Source organism: Oncorhynchus mykiss, chromosome 19 (assembly GCF_057628025.1).
Source record: "Oncorhynchus mykiss isolate SJ-2025 chromosome 19, ASM5762802v1, whole genome shotgun sequence".
NCBI lineage: Eukaryota > Metazoa > Chordata > Actinopteri > Salmoniformes > Salmonidae > Oncorhynchus > Oncorhynchus mykiss.
The window spans coordinates 5,943,801-5,967,500 of record NC_143040.1 but is presented as its reverse complement, the minus strand read 5'-3'; the positions used below and the strand labels follow the sequence as shown (position 1 = coordinate 5,967,500).

Below are 23,700 nucleotides of genomic sequence, written 5' to 3'. Positions count from 1 at the left end.
AAGTCAGGTATAAACAGAGGGCTTCACGGCCTCTTCTCCCCACCCACATCATGTCTATCGTCACACTGTGGCTTCACGGCCTCTTGTCCCCACCCACATCATGTCTATCGTCACACTGTGGCTTCACGGCCTCTTCTCCCCACCAACATCATGTCTATCGTCACACTGTGGCTTCACGACCTCTTCTCCCCACCAACATCATGTCTATCGTCACACTGTGGCTTCACGGCCTCTTCTCCCCACCAACATCATGTCTATCGTCACACTGTGGCTTCACGGCCTCTTCTCCCTACCAACATCATGTCTATCGTCACACTGTGGCTTCACGGCCTCTTCTCCCCACCAACATCATGTCTATCGTCACACTGTGGCTTCACGGCCTCTTCTCCCCATCAACATCATGTCTATCGTCACACTGTGGCTTCACGGCCTCTTCTCCCCACCCACATCATGTCTATCGTCACACTGTGGCTTCACGGCCTCTTCTCCTCACCAACATCATGTCTATCGTCACACTGTGGCTTCACGGCCTCTTGTCCCCACCCACATCATGTCTATCGTCACACTGTGGCTTCACGGCCTCTTCTCCTCACCAACATCATGTCTATCGTCACACTGTGGCTTCACGGCCTCTTCTCCCCACCCACATCATGTCTATCGTCACACTGTGGCTTCACGGCCTCTTGTCCCCACCCACATCATGTCTATCGTCACACTGTGGCTTCACGGCCTCTTCTCCCCACCAACATCATGTCTATCGTCACACTGTGGCTTCACGGCCTCTTCTCCCCACCAACATCATGTCTATCGTCACACTGTGGCTTCACGGCCTCTTCTCCCCACCCACATCATGTCTATCGTCACACTGTGGCTTCACGGCCTCTTCTCCCCACCAACATCATGTCTATCGTCACACTGTGGCTTCACGGCCTCTTCTCCCTACCAACATCATGTCTATCGTCACACTGTGGCTTCACGGCCTCTTCTCCCTACCAACATCATGTCTATCGTCACACTGTGGCTTCACGGCCTCTTGTCCCCATCAACATCATGTCTATCGTCACACTGTGGCTTCACAGCCTCTTGTCCCCACCAACATCATGTCTATCGTCACACTGTGGCTTCACGGCCTCTTCTCCCTACCAACATCATGTCTATCGTCACACTGTGGCTTCACGGCCTCTTCTCCTCACCAACATCATGTCTATCGTCACACTGTGGCTTCACAGCCTCTTGTCCCCACCAACATCATGTCTATCGTCACACTGTGGCTTCACGGCCTCTTCTCCCTACCAACATCATGTCTATCGTCACACTGTGGCTTCACGGCCTCTTCTCCCCACCAACATCATGTCTATCGTCACACTGTGGCTTCACGGCCTCTTCTCCCTACCAACATCATGTCTATCGTCACACTGTGGCTTCACGGCCTCTTCTCCCTACCAACATCATGTCTATCGTCACACTGTGGCTTCACGGCCTCTTCTCCCCACCAACATCATGTCTATCGTCACACTGTGGCTTCACGGCCTTTTCTCCCCACCCACATCATGTCTATCGTCACACTGTGGCTTCACGGCCTCTTCTCCCCACCAACATCATGTGTATCGTCACACTGTGGCTTCACGGCCTCTTCTCCCCACCAACATCATGTCTATCGTCACACTGTGGCTTCACGGCCTCTTCTCCCCACCAACATCATGTCTATCGTCACACTGTGGCTTCACAGCCTCTTCTCCTCACCAACATCATGTCTATCGTCACACTGTGGCTTCACGGCCTCTTCTCCCCACCAACATCATGTCTATCGTCACACTGTGGCTTCACGGCCTCTTCTCCCTACCAACATCATGTCTATCGTCACACTGTGGCTTCACGGCCTCTTCTCCCCACCAACATCATGTCTATCGTCACACTGTGGCTTCACGGCCTCTTCTCCCTACCAACATCATGTCTATCGTCACACTGTGGCTTCACGGCCTCTTCTCCCCACCAACATCATGTCTATCGTCACACTGTGGCTTCACGGCCTCTTCTCCCTACCAACATCATGTCTATCGTCACACTGTGGCTTCACGGCCTCTTCTCCCCACCAACATCATGTCTATCGTCACACTGTGGCTTCACGGCCTCTTGTCCCCACCCACATCATGTCTATCGTCACACTGTGGCTTCACGGCCTCTTCTCCTCACCAACATCATGTCTATCGTCACACTGTGGCTTCACGGCCTCTTCTCCCCACCATCATCATGTCTATCGTCACACTGTGGCTTCACGGCCTCTTGTCCCCACCCACATCATGTCTATCGTCACACTGTGGCTTCACGGCCTCTTGTCCCCACCAACATCATGTCTATCGTCACACTGTGGCTTCACAGCCTCTTGTCCCCACCCACATCATGTCTATCGTCACACTGTGGCTTCACGGCCTCTTCTCCCTGCCAACATCATGTCTATCGTCACACTGTGGCTTCACGGCCTCTTCTCCCTACCAACATCATGTCTATCGTCACACTGTGGCTTCACGGCCTCTTCTCCCCACCAACATCATGTCTATCGTCACACTGTGGCTTCACAGCCTCTTGTCCCCACCCACATCATGTCTATCGTCACACTGTGGCTTCACGGCCTCTTCTCCCTACCAACATCATGTCTATCGTCACACTGTGGCTTCACAGCCTCTTGTCCCCACCCACATCATGTCTATCGTCACACTGTGGCTTCACGGCCTCTTCTCCCTACCAACATCATGTCTATCGTCACACTGTGGCTTCACAGCCTCTTGTCCCCACCCACATCATGTCTATCGTCACACTGTGGCTTCACGGCCTCTTCTCCCTACCAACATCATGTCTATCGTCACACTGTGGCTTCACGGCCTCTTCTCCTCACCAACATCATGTCTATCGTCACACTGTGGCTTCACGGCCTCTTCTCCCTACCAACATCATGTCTATCGTCACACTGTGGCTTCACGGCCTCTTCTCCCTACCAACATCATGTCTATCGTCACACTGTGGCTTCACAGCCTCTTGTCCCCACCCACATCATGTCTATCGTCACACTGTGGCTTCACGGCCTCTTCTCCCCACCAACATCATGTCTATCGTCACACTGTGGCTTCACGGCCTCTTCTCCCTACCAACATCATGTCTATCGTCCCACTGTGGCTTCACGGCCTCTTCTCCCTACCAACATCATGTCTATCGTCACACTGTGGCTTCACGGCCTCTTCTCCCTACCAACATCATGTCTATCGTCACACTGTGGCTTCACGGCCTCTTGTCCCCACCAACATCATGTCTATCGTCACACTGTGGCTTCACGGCCTCTTCTCCCTACCAACATCATGTCTATCGTCACACTGTGGCTTCACGGCCTCTTCTCCCCACCAACATCATGTCTATCGTCACACTGTGGCTTCACGGCCTCTTCTCCCTACCAACATCATGTCTATCGTCACACTGTGGCTTCACGGCCTCTTCTCCCTACCAACATCATGTCTATCGTCACACTGTGGCTTCACAGCCTCTTCTCCTCACCAACATCATGTCTATCGTCACACTGTGGCTTCACGGCCTCTTCTCCCTACCAACATCATGTCTATCGTCACACTGTGGCTTCACAGCCTCTTCTCCTCACCAACATCATGTCTATCGTCACACTGTGGCTTCACGGCCTCATCTCCCCACCAACATCATGTCTATCGTCACACTGTGGCTTCACGGCCTCTTGTCCCCACCATCATCATGTCTATCGTCCCACTGTGGCTTTTGTCTTTCCCTTGTCAAAACTCGCCTGCTCTAAAAGTTTGTAATGTTTGTGTCGTCCAGAGTGGTGACTCCGTAGGTAGTGACAGCTCCACCCTGACACCGTCCACTGTGTATGAGGTCCAGAGCCACCACCAGGGGGAGACAGAGAGACGCCAGAGAGGACACGACCACTGTGAGTGAGATTGAGCCGACTCATCACATATTTCACAGTGTTTAAACAACATACCAACTCCATTGTAAAGAGTAACTTAAAGTAAACTACAGTAAAAAGGCTTAGCCACTAGAGGGAGACAGAGAGGCTTCAGAGAGGAGAGGAGGCGACTGTGAGAGATTTACTCTGTGATTATGGGATGTCTGGTTTGTAACTCGACCTCATAGTAGACACATCAGTTCCAACGCTGTAAACTCATTGAATGGGCGTGAACTAGTGTACACCCAAAACATCCTTTTCAGTAATAAATGCTATTTTCCCCCACAGCAGTTGAAGACCACCATGAGATAAGGACAGTGGTGATGCATAAGGTGGGATACACACTACTTTGGGTTTGTGTCATTTCCTGTCAGAGCAAATGCTGAGCAAAGCTGGAATATATATGGTTGGTAGAGTCTCTGTTGTTATATGTAACATATATGGTAGTTATATGTAATATATATGTTGTTATATGTAACATATATGGTAGTTATATGTAATATATATGTTGTTATATGTAACATATATGGTAGTTATATGTAATATATATGTTGTTATATGTAATATATATGTTGTTATATGTAATATATATGTAGTTATATGTAATATATCTGTTGTTATATGTAATATGTAATAATATATATGGTTGGTAGAGTATGTTGTTATATGTAATATATCTGTTATTATATGTAATATATATGTTGTTATATGTAATATATATGTAGGTATATGTAATATATATGTTGTTATATGTAATATATATGTTGTTATATGTAATATATATGTTGTTATATGTAATATATATGTAGTTATATGTAATATATATGTTATTATATGTAATATATATGTTGTTATATGTAATATATATGTTGTTATATGTAATATATATGTAGTTATATGTAATATATATGTTATTATATGTAATATATATGTTATTATATGTAATATATATGTTGTTATATGTAATATATATGTTGTTATATGTAATATATATGTAGTTATATGTAATATATATGTTATTATATGTAATATATATGTTGTTATATGTAATATATCTGTTGTTATATGTAATATATATGTAGTTATATGTAATATATATGTTATTATATGTAATATATATGTTGTTATATGTAATATATATGTAGGTATATGTAACATATATGGTAGTTATATGTAATATATCTGTTGTTATATGTAATATGTAATAATATATATGGTTGGTAGAGTATGTTGTTATATGTAATATATCTGTTGTTATATGTAATATATATGTAGGTATATGTAATATATATGTTGTTATATGTAATATATATGGTAGTTATATGTAATATATATGTTGTTATATGTAACATATATGGTAGTTATATGTAATATATATGTTGTTATATGTAACATATATGGTAGTTATATGTAATATATATGTTGTTATATGTAACATATATGGTAGTTATATGTAATATATATGTTGTTATATGTAACATATATGGTAGTTATATGTAATATATGTTGTTATATGTAACATATATGGTAGTTATATGTAATATATATGTTGTTATATGTAACATATATGGTAGTTATATGTAATATATATGTAGGTATATGTAATATATATGTTATTATATGTAATATATATGTTGTTATATGTAATATATATGTTGTTATATGTAATATATATGTAGGTATATGTAACATATATGGTAGTTATATGTAATATATCTGTTGTTATATGTAATATGTAATAATATATATGGTTGGTAGAGTATGTTGTTATATGTAATATATCTGTTGTTATATGTAATATATATGTAGGTATATGTAATATATATGTTGTTATATGTAATATATATGTTGTTATATGTAACATATATGGTAGTTATATGTAATATATATGTTGTTATATGTAACATATATGGTAGTTATATGTAATATATATGTTGTTATATGTAATATATATGTTGTTATATGTAATATATATATTTTGTTATATGTAACATATATGGTAGTTATATGTAATATATATGTAGGTATATGTAATATATATGTTATTATATGTAATATATATGTTGTTATATGTAATATATATGTTGTTATATGTAATATATATGTTGTTATATGTAATATATATGTAGGTATATGTAATATATATGTTGTTATATGTAATATATATGTTGTTATATGTAATATATATGTAAGTATATGTAATATATATGTTGTTATATGTAATATATCTGTTGTTATATGTAATATATCTGTTGTTATATGTAATATATATGTAGGTATATGTAATATATATGTAGGTATATGTAATATATATGTTGTTATATGTAATATATATGTTGTTATATGTAATATATCTGTTGTTATATGTAATATATCTGTTGTTATATGTAATATATATGTAGGTATATGTAATATATATGTTGTTATATGTAATATATATGTTGTTATATGTAATATATCTGTTATTATATGTAATATATCTGTTGTTATATGTAATATATATGTTGTTATATGTAATATATCTGTTGTTATATGTAATATGTAATAATATATATGGTTGGTAGAGTATGTTATATGTAATATATATGGTGTATATGGAATATATGTTGTCGTATGGAATATATATTTGTTATATGGAACATATATGGTTGGTAGAGTATATTTTGTATGTAATATATGTTGTTATTTATTTTATTTTTATTTTATTTCACCTTTATTTAACCAGGTAGGCTAGTTGAGAACAAGTTCTCATTTGCAACTGCGACCTGGCCAAGATAAAGCATAGCAGTATGAGCAGACAACACAGAGTTACACATGGAGTAAACAATTAACAAGTCAATAACACAGTAGAAAAAAGGGGAGTCTATATATACATTGTGTGCAAAAGGCATGAGAAGGTAGGCAAATAATTACAATTATGCAGATTAACACTGGAGTGATAAATGATCAGATGGTTGTGTACAGGTAGAGATATTGGTGTGCAAAAGAGCAGAAAAATAAATAAATAAAAACAGTATGGGGATGAGGTAGGTGAAAATGGGTGGGCTATTTACCAATAGACTATGTACAGCTGCAGCGATCGGTTAGCTGCTCAGATAGCAGATGTTTGAAGTTGGTGAGGGAGATAAAAGTCTCCAACTTCAGCGATTTTTGCAATTCGTTCCAGTCACAGGCAGCAGAGAACTGGAACGAAAGGCGGCCAAATGAGGTGTTGGCTTTAGGGATGATCAGTGAGATACACCTGCTGGAGCGCGTGCTACGGATGGGTGTTGCCATCGTAACCAGTGAACTGAGATAAGGCGGAGCTTTACCTAGCATGGACTTGTAGATGACCTGGAGCCAGTGGGTCTGGCGACGAATATGTAGCGAGGGCCAGCCGACTAGAGCATACAAGTCGCAGTGGTGGGTGGTATAAGGTGCTTTAGTGACAAAACGGATGGCACTGTGATAAACTGCATCCAGTTTGCTGAGTAGAGTGTTGGAAGCAATTTTGTAGATGACATCGCCGAAGTCGAGGATCGGTAGGATAGTCAGTTTTACTAGGGTAAGTTTGGCGGCGTGAGTGAAGGAGGCTTTGTTGCGGAATAGAAAGCCGACTCTTGATTTGATTTTCGATTGGAGATGTTTGATATGGGTCTGGAAGGAGAGTTTAGAGTCTAGCCAGACACCTAGGTACTTATAGATGTCCACATATTCAAGGTCGGAACCATCCAGGGTGGTGATGCTGGTCAGGCATGCGGGTGCAGGCAGCGAACGGTTGAAAAGCATGCATTTGGTTTTACTAGCGTTTAAGAGCAGTTGGAGGCCACGGAAGGAGTGCTGTATGGCATTGAAGCTCGTTTGGAGGTTAGATAGCACAGTGTCCAAGGACGGGCCGGAAGTATATAGAATGGTGTCGTCTGCGTAGAGGTGGATCAGGGAATCGCCCGCAGCATGAGAAACATCATTGATATATACAGAGAAAAGAGTCGGCCCGAGAATTGAACCCTGTGGCACCCCCATAGAGACTGCCAGAGGACCGGACAGCATGCCCTCCGATTTGACACACTGAACTCTGTCTGCAAAGTAATTGGTGAACCAGGCAAGGCAGTCATCCGAAAAACCGAGGCTACTGAGTCTGCCGATAAGAATACGGTGATTGACAGAGTCGAAAGCCTTGGCAAGGTCTATGAAGACGGCTGCACAGTACTGTCTTTTATCGATGGCGGTTATGATATCGTTTAGTACCTTGAGCGTGGCTGAGGTACACCCGTGACCGGCTCGGAAACCAGATTGCACAGCGGAGAAGGTACGGTGGGATTCAAGATGGTCAGTGACCTGTTTGTTGACTTGGCTTTCGAAGACCTTAGATAGGCAGGGCAGGATGGATATAGGTCTGTAACAGTTTGGGTCCAGGGTGTCGCCCCCTTTGAAGAGGGGGATGACTGCGGCAGCTTTCCAATCCTTGGGGATCTCAGACGATATGAAAGAGAGGTTGAACAGGCTGGTAATAGGGGTTGCGACAATGGCGGCGGATAGTTTCAGGAATAGAGGGTCCAGATTGTCAAGCCCAGCTGATTTGTACGGGTCCAGGTTTTGCAGCTCTTTCAGAACATCTGCTATCTGGATTTGGGTAAAGGAGAACCTGGAGAGGCTTGGGCGAGTAGGTGCCGGGGGGGGGGGGGGGGGGGGGGGGGCTGTTGGCCGAGGTTGGAGAAGCCAGGCGGAAGGCATGGCCAGCCGTTGAGAAATGCTTGTTGAAGTTTTCGATAATCATGGATTTATCGGTGGTGACCGTGTTACCTAGCCTCAGTGCAGTGGGCAGCTGGGAGGAGGTGCTCTTGTTCTCCATGGACTTCACAGTGTCCCAGAACTTTTTGGAGTTGGAGCTACAGGATGCAAACTTCTGCCTGAAGAAGTTGGCTTTAGCTTTCATGACTGACTGTGTGTATTGGTTCCTGACTTCCCTGAACAGTTGCATATCGCGGGGACTATTCGATGTTAGTGCAGTCCGCCACAGGATGTTTTTGTGCTGGTTATATGTAATATATATGGTAGTGTTGTTATATGTAATATATATGTTGTTATATGTAATATATATGTTATTATATGTAGTTATATGTAATATATATGTTGTTATATGTAATATATATGTTGTTATATGTAATATATATGTTGTTATATGTAATATATATGTTATTATATGTAGTTATATGTAATATATATGTTGTTATATGTAATATATATGTTGTTATATGTAATATATATGTTGTTATATGTAATATATATGTTGTTATATGTAATATATATGTTGTTATATGTAATATATATGTTGTTATATGTAATATATATGTTGTTATATGTAATATATATGTTGTTATATGTAATATATATGTTGTTATATGGAATATATATGTTGTTATATGGAATATATATTTGTTATATGTAATATATATGTTGTTATATGTAATATATATGGTTGGTAGAGTATATTTTGTATGTAATATACAGTGCCTTGCGAAAGTATTCGGCCCCCTTGAACTTTGCGACCTTTTGCCACATTTCAGGCTTCAAACATAAAGATATAAAACTGTATTTTTTTGTGAAGAATCAACAACAAGTGGGACACAATCATGAAGTGGAACGACATTTATTGGATATTTCAAACTTTTTTAACAAATCAAAAATTGAAAAATTGGGCGTGCAAAATTATTCAGCCCCCTTAAGTTAATACTTTGTAGCGCCACCTTTTGCTGCGATTACAGCTGTAAGTCGCTTGGGGTATGTCTCTATCAGTTTTGCACATCGAGAGACTGAAATTTTTTCCCATTCCTCCTTGCAAAACAGCTCGAGCTCAGTGAGGTTGGATGGAGAGCATTTGTGAACAGCAGTTTTCAGTTCTTTCCACAGATTCTCGATTGGATTCAGGTCTGGACTTTGACTTGGCCATTCTAACACCTGTATATGTTTATTTTTGAACCATTCCATTGTAGATTTTGCTTTATGTTTTGGATCATTGTCTTGTTGGAAGACAAATCTCCGTCCCAGTCTCAGGTCTTTTGCAGACTCCATCAGGTTTTCTTCCAGAATGGTCCTGTATTTGGCTCCATCCATCTTCCCATCAATTTTAACCATCTTCCCTGTCCCTGCTGAAGAAAAGCAGGCCCAAACCATGATGCTGCCACCACCATGTTTGACAGTGGGGATGGTGTGTTCAGCTGTGTTGCTTTTACGCCAAACATAACGTTTTGCATTGTTGCCAAAAAGTTCAATTTTGGTTTCATCTGACCAGAGCACTTTCTTCCACGTTTTGGTGTGTCTCCCAGGTGGCTTGTGGCAAACTTTAACCAACACTTTTTATGGATATCTTTAAGAAATGGCTTTCTTCTTGCCACTCTTCCATAAAGGCCAGATTTGTGCAATATATGACTGATTGTTGTCCTATGGACAGAGTCTCCCACCTCAGCTGTTTAAAGCTTGGGAAATCTTTTTGTATCCAAATCCGGCTTTAAACTTCTTCACAACAGTATCTCGGACCTGCCTGGTGTGTTCCTTGTTCTTCATGATGCTCTCTGCGCTTTTAACGGACCTCTGAGACTATCACAGTGCAGGTGCATTTATACGGAGACTTGATTACACACAGGTGGATTGTATTTATCATCATTAGTCATTTAGGTCAACATTGGATCATTCAGAGATCCTCACTGAACTTCTGGAGAGAGTTTGCTGCACTGAAAGTAAAGGGGCTGAATAATTTTGCACGCCCAATTTTTCAGTTTTTGATTTGTTAAAATTTTTCGATATATCCAATAAATGTCGTTCCACTTCATGATTGTGTCCCACTTGTTGTTGATTCTTCACAAAAAAATACAGTTTTATATCTTTATGTTTGAAGCCTGAAATGTGGCAAAAGGTCGCAAAGTTCAAGGGGGCCGAATACTTTCGCAAGGCACTGTATGTTGTTATATGTAATATATATGCTGTTATATGTAATATATATGTTGTTATATGTAATATATATGTAGGTATATGTAATATATATGTTATTATATGTAATATATATGTTGTTATATGTAATATATATGTTGTTATATGTAATATATATGTTGTTATATGTAATATATATGTTGTTATATGTAATATATATGTTGTTATATGTAATATATATGTAGGTATATGTAATATATATGTAGGTATATGTAATATATATGTTGTTATATGTAATATATATGTAGTTATATGTAATATATATGTTGTTATATGTGATATATATGCTGTTATATGTGATATATATGCTGTTATATGTAACATATATGTAGTTATATGTAATATATATGTTGTTATATGTAATATATATGTAGGTATATGTAATATATATGTAGGTATATGTAATATATATGTTGTTATATGTAATATATGTAGTTGTATGTAATATATATGTTGTTATATGTAATATATGTGTTGTTATATGTAATATATATGGTTGGTAGAGTATGTTGTTATATGTAATATATCTGTTGTTATATGTAATATATATGGCTGTAGAGTATGTTGTTATATGTAATATATATGTCTGTAGAGTATGTTATATGTAATATATATGTTGTTATATGTAATATATATGGCTGTAGAGTATGTTGTTATATGTAATATATATGTCTGTAGAGTATGTTATATGTAATATATATGTTGTTATATGTAATATATATGTCTGTAGAGTATGTTGTTATATGTAATATATCTGTTGTTATATGTAATATGTAATATATATGTCTGTAGAGTATGTTGTTATATGGGGTACAGCAGAAGACACCGTTTCAATATGGATTAATAACGTCTCGTTGTTCTTCAGGTGCTGACTACAGGGTCGGTGGATGAGGACTGTGGAGGAGGACAGGGTCAGAGGGATGTAGGGCTCCCCTCCACAGGATCAGCTACCCTACACAACAACATGAGGTAGAACTCTGCTGCTATCGCATGTTATAAAGAGGGAGAAGGTAGAGGAGGCTGAGGACAGGGAGAGGGAGAGTCGGTAGAGGAAGCTGAGGACAGGAAGAGGGAGAGGGGGAGGAGGCTGAGGACAGGGAGAGGGGGAGGAGGCTGAGGATAGGGAGAGGGGGAGGAGGCTGAGGACAGGGAGAGGGGGAGGAGGCTGAGGACAGGGAGAGGGAGAGGAGGCTGAGGAGAGGGGGAGGGAGAGGAGGCTGAGGATAGGGAGAGGGGGAGGATGCTGAGAGAAGGGAGAGGGGGAGGAGGCTGAGGACAGGGAGAGGAGGCTGAGGATAGGGAGAGGGGGAGGAGGCTGAGGACAGGGAGATGGGGAGGAGGCTGAGGACAGGGAGAGGGAGAGGGGGAGGAGGCTGAGGACAGGGAGAGGCATAGGGGGAGGAGGCTGAGGACAGGGAGAGGGAGAGGGGGAGGAGGCTGAGGACAGGGAGAGGGGGAGGAGGCTGAGGATAGGGAGAGGGAGAGGGGGAGGAGGCTGAGGATAGGGAGAGGGAGAGGGGGGGAGGCTGAGGAGAGGGAGAGGGAGAGGAGGCTGAAGATAGGGAGAGGGGGAGGAGGCTGAGGACAGGGAGAGGGGGAGGAGGCTGAGGACAGGGAGAGGGAGAGGGGGAGGAGGCTGAGGACAGGGAGAGAGGGAGGAGGCTGAGGACAGGGAGAGGGGGAGGAGGCTGAGGACAGGGAGAGGGAGACGGGGAGGAGGCTGAGGACAGGGAGAGGGAGAGCAGGTTAAGGAGGCTGAGGACAGGGAGAGGGAGAGCAGGTTAAGGAGGCTGAGGACAGGGAGAGGGAGACGGGGAGGAGGTTGAGGACAGGGAGAGGGAGAGGAGGCTGAGGACAGGGAGAGGAAGAGGGAGAGGGAGGAGGCTGAGGACAGGGAGAGGGTGAGCAGGTAGAGGAGGCTGAGAACAGGGAGAGGAAGATGGAGAGGGAGGTGGCTGAGGACAGGGAGAGGGAGAGCAGCTAGAGGAGACTGAGGACAGGGAGAGGAAGAGGGAGAGGGAGGAGGCTGAGGACAGGGAGAGGGTGAGCAGGTAGAGGAGGCTGTGGACAAGGCCAGGGAGTGTAGGTGGAGGAGGCTGAGGACAGGGAGAGGAAGAGGGGGAGTAGGTAGAGGAGGCTGAGGACAGGGAGAGGGAGAGGGGGATGTAGGTAGAGGATGCTGAGGACAGGGAGAGGGAGAGTAGGTAGAGGAAGCTGAGGACAGGAAGAGGGAGATGGAGAGTAGGTAGAGGAAGCTGAGGACAGGGAGAGGGAGAGTCGGTAGAGGAGCCTGAGGACAGGGAGAGGGAGAGGGAGAGTAGGTAAAGGAGGCTGAGGACAGGGAGAGGGAGAGTCGGTAGAGGAAGCTGAGGACAGGGACAAGGGGAGTCAGTAGAGGAGCCTGAGGACAGGGAGAGGGAGCGGGAGAGTAGGTAGAGGAAGCTGAGGACATGGAGAGGGAGAGTAGGTAGAGGAGGCTGAGGACAGGGAGAGGGAGATGTAGGTAGAGGAGGCTGAGGACAGGGAGAGATAGAGGAGGCTGAGGCCAGGGAGAGGGAGAGGGAGATGTAGGTAGAAGAGGCTGAGGACAGGGACAGGGAGAGGGAGATGTAGGTAGAGGAGGCTGAGGACAGGGTCAGGGAGAGGGAGATGGGGATGTAGGTAGAGGAGGCTGAGGACAGGGAGAGTAGGTAGAGGAGGCTGAGGACAGGGCCAGGGAGAGGGAGAGGGAGAGTAGGTAGAGGAGGCTGAGGACAGGGAGAGTAGGTAGAGGAGGCTGAGGCCAGGGAGAGGGAGAGGGAGAGTAGGTAGAGGAGGCTGAGGACAGGGTCAGGGAGAGTAGGTAGAGGAGGCTGAGGACAGGGCCAGGGAGAGGGAGAGGGAGAGTAGGTAGAGGAGGCTGAGGACAGGGAGAGTAGGTAGAGGAGGCTGAGGCCAGGGAGAGGGAGAGTAGGTAGAGGAGGCTGAGGACAGGGTCAGGGAGAGTAGGTAGAGGAGGCTGAGGACAGGGCCAGGGAGAGGGAGAGTAGGTAGAGGAGGCTGAGGACAGGGCCAGGGAGAGTAGGTAGAGGAGGCTGAGGACAGGGAGAGTAGGTAGAGGAGGCTGAGGACAGGGCCAGGGAGAGGGAGAGGGAGAGTAGGTAGAGGAGGCTGAGGACAGGGCCAGGGAGAGTAGGTAGAGGAGGCTGAGGACAGGGTCAGGGAGAGTAGGTGGAGGAGGCTGAGGACAGGGCCAGGCAGAGGGGGAGGGAGAGTAGGTAGAGGAGGCTGAGGGCAGGGCCAGGGAGAGTAGGTAGAGGAGGCTGAGGACAGGGAGAGTAGGTAGAGGAGGCTGAGGACAGGGAGAGGGAGAGTAGGTAGAGGAGGCTGAGGACAGGGTCAGGGAGAGGGAGAGGGAGAGTAGGTAGAGGAGGCTGAGGACAGGGTCAGGGAGAGGGAGAGGGAGAGTAGGTAGAGGAGGCTGAGGACAGGGTCAGGGAGAGTAGGTAGAGGAGGCTGAGGACAGGGCCAGGGAGAGGGAGAGGGAGAGTAGGTAGAGGAGGCTGAGGACAGGGCCAGGGAGAGTAGGTAGAGGAGGCTGAGGACAGGGTCAGGGAGAGTAGGTAGAGGAGGCTGAGGACAGGGCCAGGGAGAGTAGGTAGAGGAGGCTGAGGACAGGGCCAGGGAGAGGGAGATGTAGGTAGAGGAGGCTGAGGACAGGGCCAGGGAGAGTAGGTAGAGGAGGCTGAGGACAGGGCCAGGGAGAGTAGGTAGAGGAGGCTGAGGACAGGGTCAGGGCCAGGGAGAGTAGGTAGAGGAGGCTGAGAACAGGGCCAGGGAGAGGGGGATGTAGGTAGAGGAGGCTGAGGACAGGGTCAGGGAGAGTAGATGGAGGAGGCTGAGGACAGGGCCAGGCAGAGGGGGAGGGAGAGTAGGCAGAGGAGGCTGAGGACAGGGCCAGGGAGAGTAGGTAGAGGAGGCTGAGGACAGGGAGAGTAGGTAGAGGAGGCTGAGGACAGGGAGAGGGAGAGTAGGTAGAGGAGGCTGAGGACAGGGTCAGGGAGAGGGAGAGTAGGTAGAGGAGGCTGAGGACAGGGCCAGGGAGAGGGAGAGTAGGTAGAGGAGGCTGAGGACAGGGCCAGGGAGAGGGAGAGGGAGAGTAGGTAAAGGAGGCTGAGGACAGGGCCAGGGAGAGTAGGTAGAGGAGGCTGAGGACAGGGTCAGGGAGAGTAGGTAGAGGAGGCTGAGGACAGGGCCAGGGAGAGTAGGTAGAGGAGGCTGAGGACAGGGTCAGGGAGAGTAGGCAGAGGAGGCTGAGGACAGGGCCAGGGAGAGGGGGATGTAGGTAGAGGAGGCTGAGGACAGGGAGAGTAGGTAGAGGAGGCTGAGGACAGGGCCAGGGAGAGGGGATGTAGGTAGAGGAGGCTGAGGACAGGGCCAGGGAGAGTAGGTAGAGGAGGCTGAGGACAGGGTCAGGGCCAGGGAGAGTAGGTAGAGGAGGCTGAGAACAGGGCCAGGGAGAGGGGGATGTAGGTAGAGGAGGCTGAGGACAGGGAGAGTAGGTAGAGGAGGCTGAGGACAGGGTCAGGGAGAGGAGGCTGAGGACAGGGTCAGGGAGAGGAGGCTGAGGACAGGGTCAGGGAGAGGAGGCTGAGGACAGGGCCAGGGAGAGGAGGCTGAGGACAGGGTCATGGAGAGTAGGCAGAGGAGGCTGAGGACAGGGCCAGGGAGAGGGGGCTGAGGACAGGGTCAGGGAGAGGAGGCTGAGGACAGGGTCAGGGAGAGGGGGATGTAGGTAGAGGAGGCTGAGGACAGGGTCAGGGCCAGGGGGATGTAGGTAGAGGAGGCTGAGGACAGGGTCAGGGCCAGGGGGATGTAGGGAGAGGAGGCTGAGGACAGGGCCAGGGAGAGGAGGCTGAGGACAGGGCCAGGAAGAGGAGGCTGAGGACAGGGCCAGGGAGAGGGGGATGTAGGTAGAGGAGGCTGAGGACAGGTCCAGGGCCAGGGGGATGTAGGTAGAGGAGGCTGAGGACAGGGTCAGGGAGAGGAGGCTGAGGACAGGGCCAGGGAGAGGAGGCTGAGGACAGGGCCAGGGAGAGGAGGCTGAGGACAGGGTCAGGGAGAGGGGGATGTAGGTAGAGGAGGCTGAGGACAGGGTCAGGGAGAGGGGGATGTAGGTAGAGGAGGCTGAGGACAGGGCCAGGGAGAGGGGGATGTAGGTAGAGGAGGTTGAGGACAGGGAGAGGGGGATGTAGGTAGAGGAGGCTGAGGACAGGGTCAGGGCCAGGGGGATGTAGGTAGAGGGGGCTGAGGACAGGTCCAGGGAGAGGGGGATGTAGGTAGAGTAGGCTGAGGACAGGGTCAGGGAGAGTAGGTAGAGGAGGCTGAGGACAGGGCCAGGGAGAGTAGGTAGAGGAGGCTGAGGACAGGGAGAGTAGGTAGAGGAGGCTGAGGACAGGGAGAGGGAGAGTAGGTAGAGGAGGCTGAGGACAGGGTCAGGGAGAGGGAGAGGGAGAGTAGGTAGAGGAGGCTGAGGACAGGGTCAGGGAGAGGGAGAGGGAGAGTAGGTAGAGGAGGCTGAGGACAGGGTCAGGGAGAGTAGGTAGAGGAGGCTGAGGACAGGGCCAGGGAGAGGGAGAGGCAGAGTAGGTAGAGGAGGCTGAGGACAGGGCCAGGGAGAGTAGGTAGAGGAGGCTGAGGACAGGGTCAGGGAGAGTAGGTAGAGGAGGCTGAGGACAGGGCCAGGGAGAGTAGGTAGAGGAGGCTGAGGACAGGGTCAGGGAGAGTAGGCAGAGGAGGCTGAGGACAGGGCCAGGGAGAGGGGGATGTAGGTAGAGGAGGCTGAGGACAGGGAGAGTAGGTAGAGGAGGCTGAGGACAGGGCCAGGGAGAGGGAGATGTAGGTAGAGGAGGCTGAGGACAGGGCCAGGGAGAGTAGGTAGAGGAGGCTGAGGACAGGGCCAGGGAGAGTAGGTAGAGGAGGCTGAGGACAGGGTCAGGGCCAGGGAGAGTAGGTAGAGGAGGCTGAGAACAGGGCCAGGGAGAGGGGGATGTAGGTAGAGGAGGCTGAGGACAGGGTCAGGGAGAGTAGATGGAGGAGGCTGAGGACAGGGCCAGGCAGAGGGGGAGGGAGAGTAGGCAGAGGAGGCTGAGGACAGGGCCAGGGAGAGTAGGTAGAGGAGGCTGAGGACAGGGAGAGTAGGTAGAGGAGGCTGAGAACAGGGAGAGGGAGAGTAGGTAGAGGAGGCTGAGGACAGGGTCAGGGAGAGGGAGAGTAGGTAGAGGAGGCTGAGAACAGGGAGAGGGAGAGTAGGTAGAGGAGGCTGAGGACAGGGTCAGGGAGAGGGAGAGTAGGTAGAGGAGGCTGAGGACAGGGCCAGGGAGAGGGAGAGTAGGTAGAGGAGGCTGAGGACAGGGAGAGTAGGTAGAGGAGGCTGAGGACAGGGCCAGGGAGAGGGGATGTAGGTAGAGGAGGCTGAGGACAGGGCCAGGGAGAGTAGGTAGAGGAGGCTGAGGACAGGGCCAGGGAGAGTAGGTAGAGGAGGCTGAGGACAGGTTCAGGGCCAGGGAGAGTAGGTAGAGGAGGCTGAGAACAGGGCCAGGGAGAGGGGGATGTAGGTAGAGGAGGCTGAGGACAGGGAGAGTAGGTAGAGGAGGCTGAGGACAGGGTCAGGGAGAGGAGGCTGAAGACAGGGTCAGGGAGAGGAGGCTGAGGACAGGGTCAGGGAGAGGAGGCGAGGACAGGGCCAGGGAGAGGAGGCTGAGGACAGGGTCATGGAGAGTAGGCAGAGGAGGCTGAGGACAGGGCCAGGGAGAGGGGGCTGAGGACAGGGTCAGGGAGAGGAGGCTGAGGACAGGGTCAGGGAGAGGGGGATGTAGGTAGAGGAGGCTGAGGACGGGGTCAGGGCCAGGGGGATGTAGGTAGAGGAGGCTGAGGACAGGGTCAGGGCCAGGGGGATGTAGGGAGAGGAGGCTGAGGACAGGGCCAGGGAGAGGAGGCTGAGGACAGGGCCAGGAAGAGGAGGCTGAGGACAGGGCCAGGGAGAGGGGGATGTAGGTAGAGGAGGCTGAGGACAGGTCCAGGGCCAGGGGGATGTAGGTAGAGGAGGCTGAGGACAGGGTCAGGGAGAGGAGGCTGAGGACAGGGCCAGGGAGAGGAGGCTGAGGACAGGGCCAGGGAGAGGAGGCTGAGGACAGGGTCAGGGAGAGGGGGATGTAGGTAGAGGAGGCTGAGGACAGGGTCAGGGAGAGGGGGATGTAGGTAGAGGAGGCTGAGGACAGGGCCAGGGAGAGGGGGATGTAGGTAGAGGAGGTTGAGGACAGGGAGAGGGGGATGTAGGTAGAGGAGGCTGAGGACAGGGTCAGGGCCAGGTGGATGTAGGTAGAGGGGGCTGAGGACAGGTCCAGGGAGAGGGGGATGTAGGTAGAGTAGGCTGAGGACAGGGTCAGGGAGAGTAGGTAGAGGAGGCTGAGGACAGGGAGAGGGGATGTTGATGTAGGTAGAGGATGCTGAGGACAGGGTCAGGGAGAGTAGGTAGAGGAGGCTGAGGACAGGGTCAGGGAGAGGGGGATGTAGGTAGAGGAGGCTGAGGACAGGGTCAGGGAGAGGGGGATGTAGGTAGAGGAGGCTGAGGACAGGGTCAGGGAGAGGAGGCTGAGGACAGGGTCAGGGAGAGGGGGATGTAGGTAGAGGAGGCTGAGGACAGGTCCAGGGAGAGGGGGGTGTAGGTAGAGGAGGCTGAGGACAGGGTCAGGGAGAGGAGGCTGAGGACAGGGTCAGGGAGAGTAGGTAGAGGAGGCTGAGGACAGGGTCAGGGAGAGGGGGATGTAGGTAGAGGAGGCTGAGGACAGGGTCAGGGAGAGTAGGTAGAGGAGGCTGAGGACAGGGTCAGGGAGAGTAGGTAGAGGAGGCTGAGGACAGGGTCTGGGAGAGGGGGATGGGGATGTAGGTAGAGGAGGCTGAGGACAGGGTCAGGGAGAGGCGGATGTAGGTAGAGGAGGCTGAGGACAGGGTCAGGGCCAGGGGGATGGGGATGTAGGTAGAGGAGGCTGAGGACAGGGTCAGGGAGAGGAGGATGTAGGTAGAGGAGGCTGAGGACAGGGTCAGGGCCAGGGGGATGTAGGTAGAGGAGGCTGAGGACAGGGTCAGGGCCAGGGGGATGTAGGTAGAGGAGGCTGAGGACAGGGTCATTGAGAGGGGGATGTAGGTAGAGGAGGCTGAGGACAGGGCCAGGGAGAGGAGGCTGAGGACAGCGCCAGGGAGAGGGGGATGTAGGTAGAGGAGGCTGAGGACAGGGTCAGGGAGAGGAGGCTGAGGACAGGGCCAGGGCCAGGGGGATGTAGGTAGAGGAGGCTGAGGACAGGGCCAGGGCCAGGGGGATGTAGGTAGAGGAGGCTGAGGACAGGTCCAGGGAGAGGGGGATGTAGGTAGAGTAGGCTGAGGACAGGGTCAGGGAGAGTAGGTAGAGGAGGCTGAGGACAGGGTCAGGGAGAGTAGGTAGAGGAGGCTGAGGACAGGGCCAGGGCCAGGGGGATGTAGGTAGAGGAGGCTGAGGACAGGGCCAGGGCCAGGGGGATGTAGGTAGAGGAGGCTGAGGACAGGGCCAGGGGGATGTAGGTAGAGGAGCCTGAGGACAGGGTCAGGGCCAGGGAGAGGGGGATGTAGGTAGAGGAGGCTGTGGACAGGGTCAGGGAGAGGAGGCTGAGGACAGGGCCAGGGAGAGGGAGATGTAGGTAGAGGAGGCTGAGGACAGGGTCAGGGAGAGGGGGATGTAGGTAGAGGAGGCTGAGGACAGGGCCAGGGAGAGGGGGATGTAGGTAGAGGAGGCTGAGGACAGGGTCAGGGAGATGGAGATGTAGGTAGAGGAGGCTGAGGACAGGGTCAGGGAGAGGGGGATGTAGGTAGAGGAGGCTGAGGACAGGGCCAGGGAGAGGGGGATGTAGGTAGAGGAGGCTGAGGACAGGGTCAGGGAGAGGAGGCTGAGGACAGGGCCAGGGAGAGGGGGATGTAGGTATCCTCTCCACAGCATCAACTACCCTTCACAACAACATGAGGTGGTTATGTACTGCTGTTTATAAATGTTTAGCTCCATAACACATTGATTCTCAACTATTTTGTCCCTCGGGGCCACCGTACAGCAATATTTTAACACTTATTTAATCAATGCTGTTATAAAAAATGGTCACATGGCAGACAGTTTGTTTAACACTTTTCACAAATGCAAAATGTTTGGAATGAGCCGTTGCCATAGAGAACCGCAAATCTGACATGTTGTTGTTGTTGTTGTTATATCTCCCACAGTCCCCAGTTTTATAGAACCATCAGTCTGGACAGAGGAGCTCTGGGTCTAGGCTTCAGTATAGTAGGAGGGTTCAGCAGTCCCCACGGAGACCTGCCCATCTACGTCAAAACTGTCTTCGGAAAGGTAACTGTCGATTTCATTTAGAAAGGGAACACAGACCTCTATTTCATTTAGAAAGGGAACACAGGCCTCTATTTCATTTAGAAAGGGAACACAGGCCTCTATTTAATTTAGAACGGTAACAACAGGCCTCTATTTCATTTAGAAAGGTAACACAGGCCTCTATTTCGTTTAGAAAGGTAACACAGGCCTCTATTTCATTTAGAACGGTAACACAGACCTCTATTTCATTTAGAAAGGTAACACAGACCTCTATTTCATTTAGAACGGTAACAACAGGCCTCTATTTCATTTAGAACGGTAACACAGATCTCTATTTCATTTAGAAAGGTAACACAGGCCTCTATTTCATTTAGAAAGATAACACAGGCCTCTATTTCATTTAGAAAGGTAACACAGGCCTCTATTTCATTTAGAAAGGTAACACAGGCCTCTATTTCATTTAGAAAGGGAACAACAGGCCTCTATTTCATTTAGAAAGGTAACTGTCTATTTCATTTAGAAAGGTAAGACAGGCCTCTATTTCATTTAGAAAGGTAACACAGGCCTCTATTTCATTTAGAAAGGTAACACAGGCCTCTATTTCATTTAGAAAGGTAACACAGACCTCTATTTCATTTAGAAAGGTAACACAGGCCTCTATTTCATTTAGAAAGGTAACACAGGCCTCTAAGGTAACACATTATTTTAGTCCTCAATGTCAATTCAATATACCTATCATTCTACTGTAAATTCCTTGTTTCTTACAACTACCAAAAGTTACTCGATTGTCTTGCAACAACCAGTAGAAACTTTAACAATGCAGCTGTGTTTGATGCCGTGGTGATTGATGCAGTGTCTCTCTGTCTCTCCCTCTGCATCTGTCTCTCTCCAGGGAGCAGCGATTGAGGACGGCAGGCTGCAGCGCGGGGATCAGATCCTCGCCGTGAACGGTCACAGTCTGGAGGGGGTCACCCACGCCGGCGCCGTCGCCATACTGAAGAGGACCAAGGGAACTGTAGTCCTCACCGTACTCTCCTGAGTGTCAGTCCTCACACAACCAACCGTCTGTCGCCCTTTGATGATGTCATCAGCAGACTACATCAGGGTTGTGTTCATCAGGAAACAGACAAAACAGGGAGGGACTGTCTGAACTTTTTTTTTCAATAAGGAACATTCATTTATGTGTTCTGTTGCAAAACGTTTCGCTACGGTGTGCGCGCTAATGAACACGACCCTGTTTATCTCTAGAAGGAGGTGAAGATTCTCACAGAAGAATGTCTTCTATATGTCCTCCTAGATGTAACTGGTTCTCATTGTAACAAAACTATGAACCCTGTAATGCATGTCTATGTGTCTGTGTACATCAATATGGACCTCATCATACCAGACTACTGACTACTCACATCACTGTCTCCTTCTAAATGCACCTCATCATACCAGACTACTGACTACTCACATCACTGTCTCCTTCTAAATGCACCTCATCATACCATACTACTGACTACTCACATCACTGTGTCTCCTTCTAAATGCACCTCATCATACCAGACTACTGACTACTCACATCACTGTCTCCTTCTAAATGCACCTCATCATACCAGACTACTGACTACTCACATCACTGTCTCCTTCTAAATGCACCTCATCATACCAGACTACTGACTACTCACATCACTGTCTCCTTCTAAATGCACCTCATCATACCAGACTACTGACTACTCACATCACTGTCTCTTTCAAAATGGACCTCATCATACCAGACTACTGACTACTCACATCACTGTCTCCTTCTAAATGGACCTCATCATACCAGACTACTGACGACTCACATCACTGTCTCCTTCTAAATGGACCTCATCATACCAGACTACTGACGACTCACATCACTGTCTCCTTCTAAATGCACCTCATCATACCAGACTACTGACTACTCACATCACCGTTTTCCTTCAAAATGGACCTCATCATACCAGACTACTGACTACTCACATCACTGTCTCCTTCTAAATGGACCTCATCATACCAGACTACTGACGACTCACATCACTGTCTCCTTCTAAATGCACCTCATCATACCAGACTACTGACTACTCACATCACCGTTTTCCTTCAAAATGGACCTCATCATACCAGACTACTGACTACTCACATCACTGTCTCCTTCTAAATGCACCTCATCATACCAGACTACTGACATCACTGTGTCTCCTTCTAAATGGACCTCATCATACCAGACTACTGACTACTCACATCACTGTCTCCTTCTAAATGCACTTCATCATACCAGACTACTACTGACTCCTCACATCACTGTCTCCTTCTAAATGCACCTCATCATACCAGACTACTGACTACTCACATCACTGTCTCCTTCAAAATGGACCTCATCATACCAGACTACTGATGACTCACATCACTGTGTCTCCTTCTAAATGCACCTCATCATACCAGACGACTGACGACTCACATCACTGTCTCCTTCTAAATGGACCTCATCATACCAGACTACTGACTCCTCACATCCCTAACTAACACACTCTACTGACGCAAGAACAAATGTGGCAATAGATGCCAAGACTCTTCGCCAATCTTTCATATTGGCGTTTAGGTGTAGAATTTACATTCGAATTAAGAATTCAAAATGGGAGCCTTTTTTTTCTCTCTCTCTCTCTCTCTCTGTGTTTCGTTAGTTGCTACCTGAACTACATGAATAGGATACGGTTTATTTCTTATTTCATTACGTAACTTCATACTTCAATCATGTTCATGAATGTTATTTTAATGTGACTGTTATATAACCATTTATTTATTCTGTTTTATATGTTGCCTGTAGGAAGGCCTACTAACCTGTACTTTTGTTTTATTATTTAATATGAATGTCATTTAGAAAGAAACTATTACAGTTTTACGAGATGAATTTTCTACAGTATAGATAGAATATTGGTATTTTAAGCTCTTCGGCTGCTAATACTGACTACTTCATGTATTGTCGTTTTCTGATATACTGTCAGCTTACTATAGCTACAGCTGTTACTAATGCTATATACAGGCTGGATGACAAGGTGCCGCGTGCATCGATGAGGCAGAAGGTCACGTGGTGTTATGATTCTGAACGGTCCGATACCCTAGCAACAATGACAACAAGCCGCCACGTGGGGAATCGCAGGTGGCTCGTTTCAGCTCGTTCTATCTTGTTGTTGATACCATGTCTCGTTTTGAGGTGTTTTGACTCATTTCACGTTTGTGCTAATATAGCAAAACATCATCTAGCTAGCTAACCAACAACTGTTTTTTGTGACAACAATTGCTCATTGTGTAAATGTATTTATGTTTTCAATAAAAAATATAGTTTACAACACGCTAAGGCAACTTAGTCTGTTTTGCCCCA

At 47.6% G+C, this 23,700-nt stretch overlaps 1 protein-coding gene across 5 annotated transcripts in view; it reads left to right on the top strand.

Moving 5' to 3' along the window:
- Nucleotides 1-23,700, top strand: part of LOC110517093 (multiple PDZ domain protein) — a 135,084-nt gene extending 111,384 nt beyond the window's left edge. For 3 of the 5 annotated variants that reach the window (XM_090209960.1, XM_090209959.1, XM_090209961.1), the window contains 6 exons: nucleotides 1-7; nucleotides 3,835-3,946; nucleotides 4,253-4,296; nucleotides 11,796-11,899; nucleotides 20,210-20,333; nucleotides 21,205-23,700. The exon at nucleotides 1-7 is cut by the window's left edge and continues 71 nt beyond it. In XM_090209960.1, coding sequence (XP_090066086.1) covers nucleotides 1-7; nucleotides 3,835-3,946; nucleotides 4,253-4,296; nucleotides 11,796-11,899; nucleotides 20,210-20,333; nucleotides 21,205-21,351 — 538 coding nt within the window. In that variant the 3' untranslated portion in view covers nucleotides 21,352-23,700. The remainder of the gene's footprint in view (nucleotides 8-3,834; nucleotides 3,947-4,252; nucleotides 4,297-11,795; nucleotides 11,900-20,209; nucleotides 20,334-21,204) is intronic. The other 2 variants (XM_090209958.1, XM_090209962.1) reach the window with 2 other exon arrangements.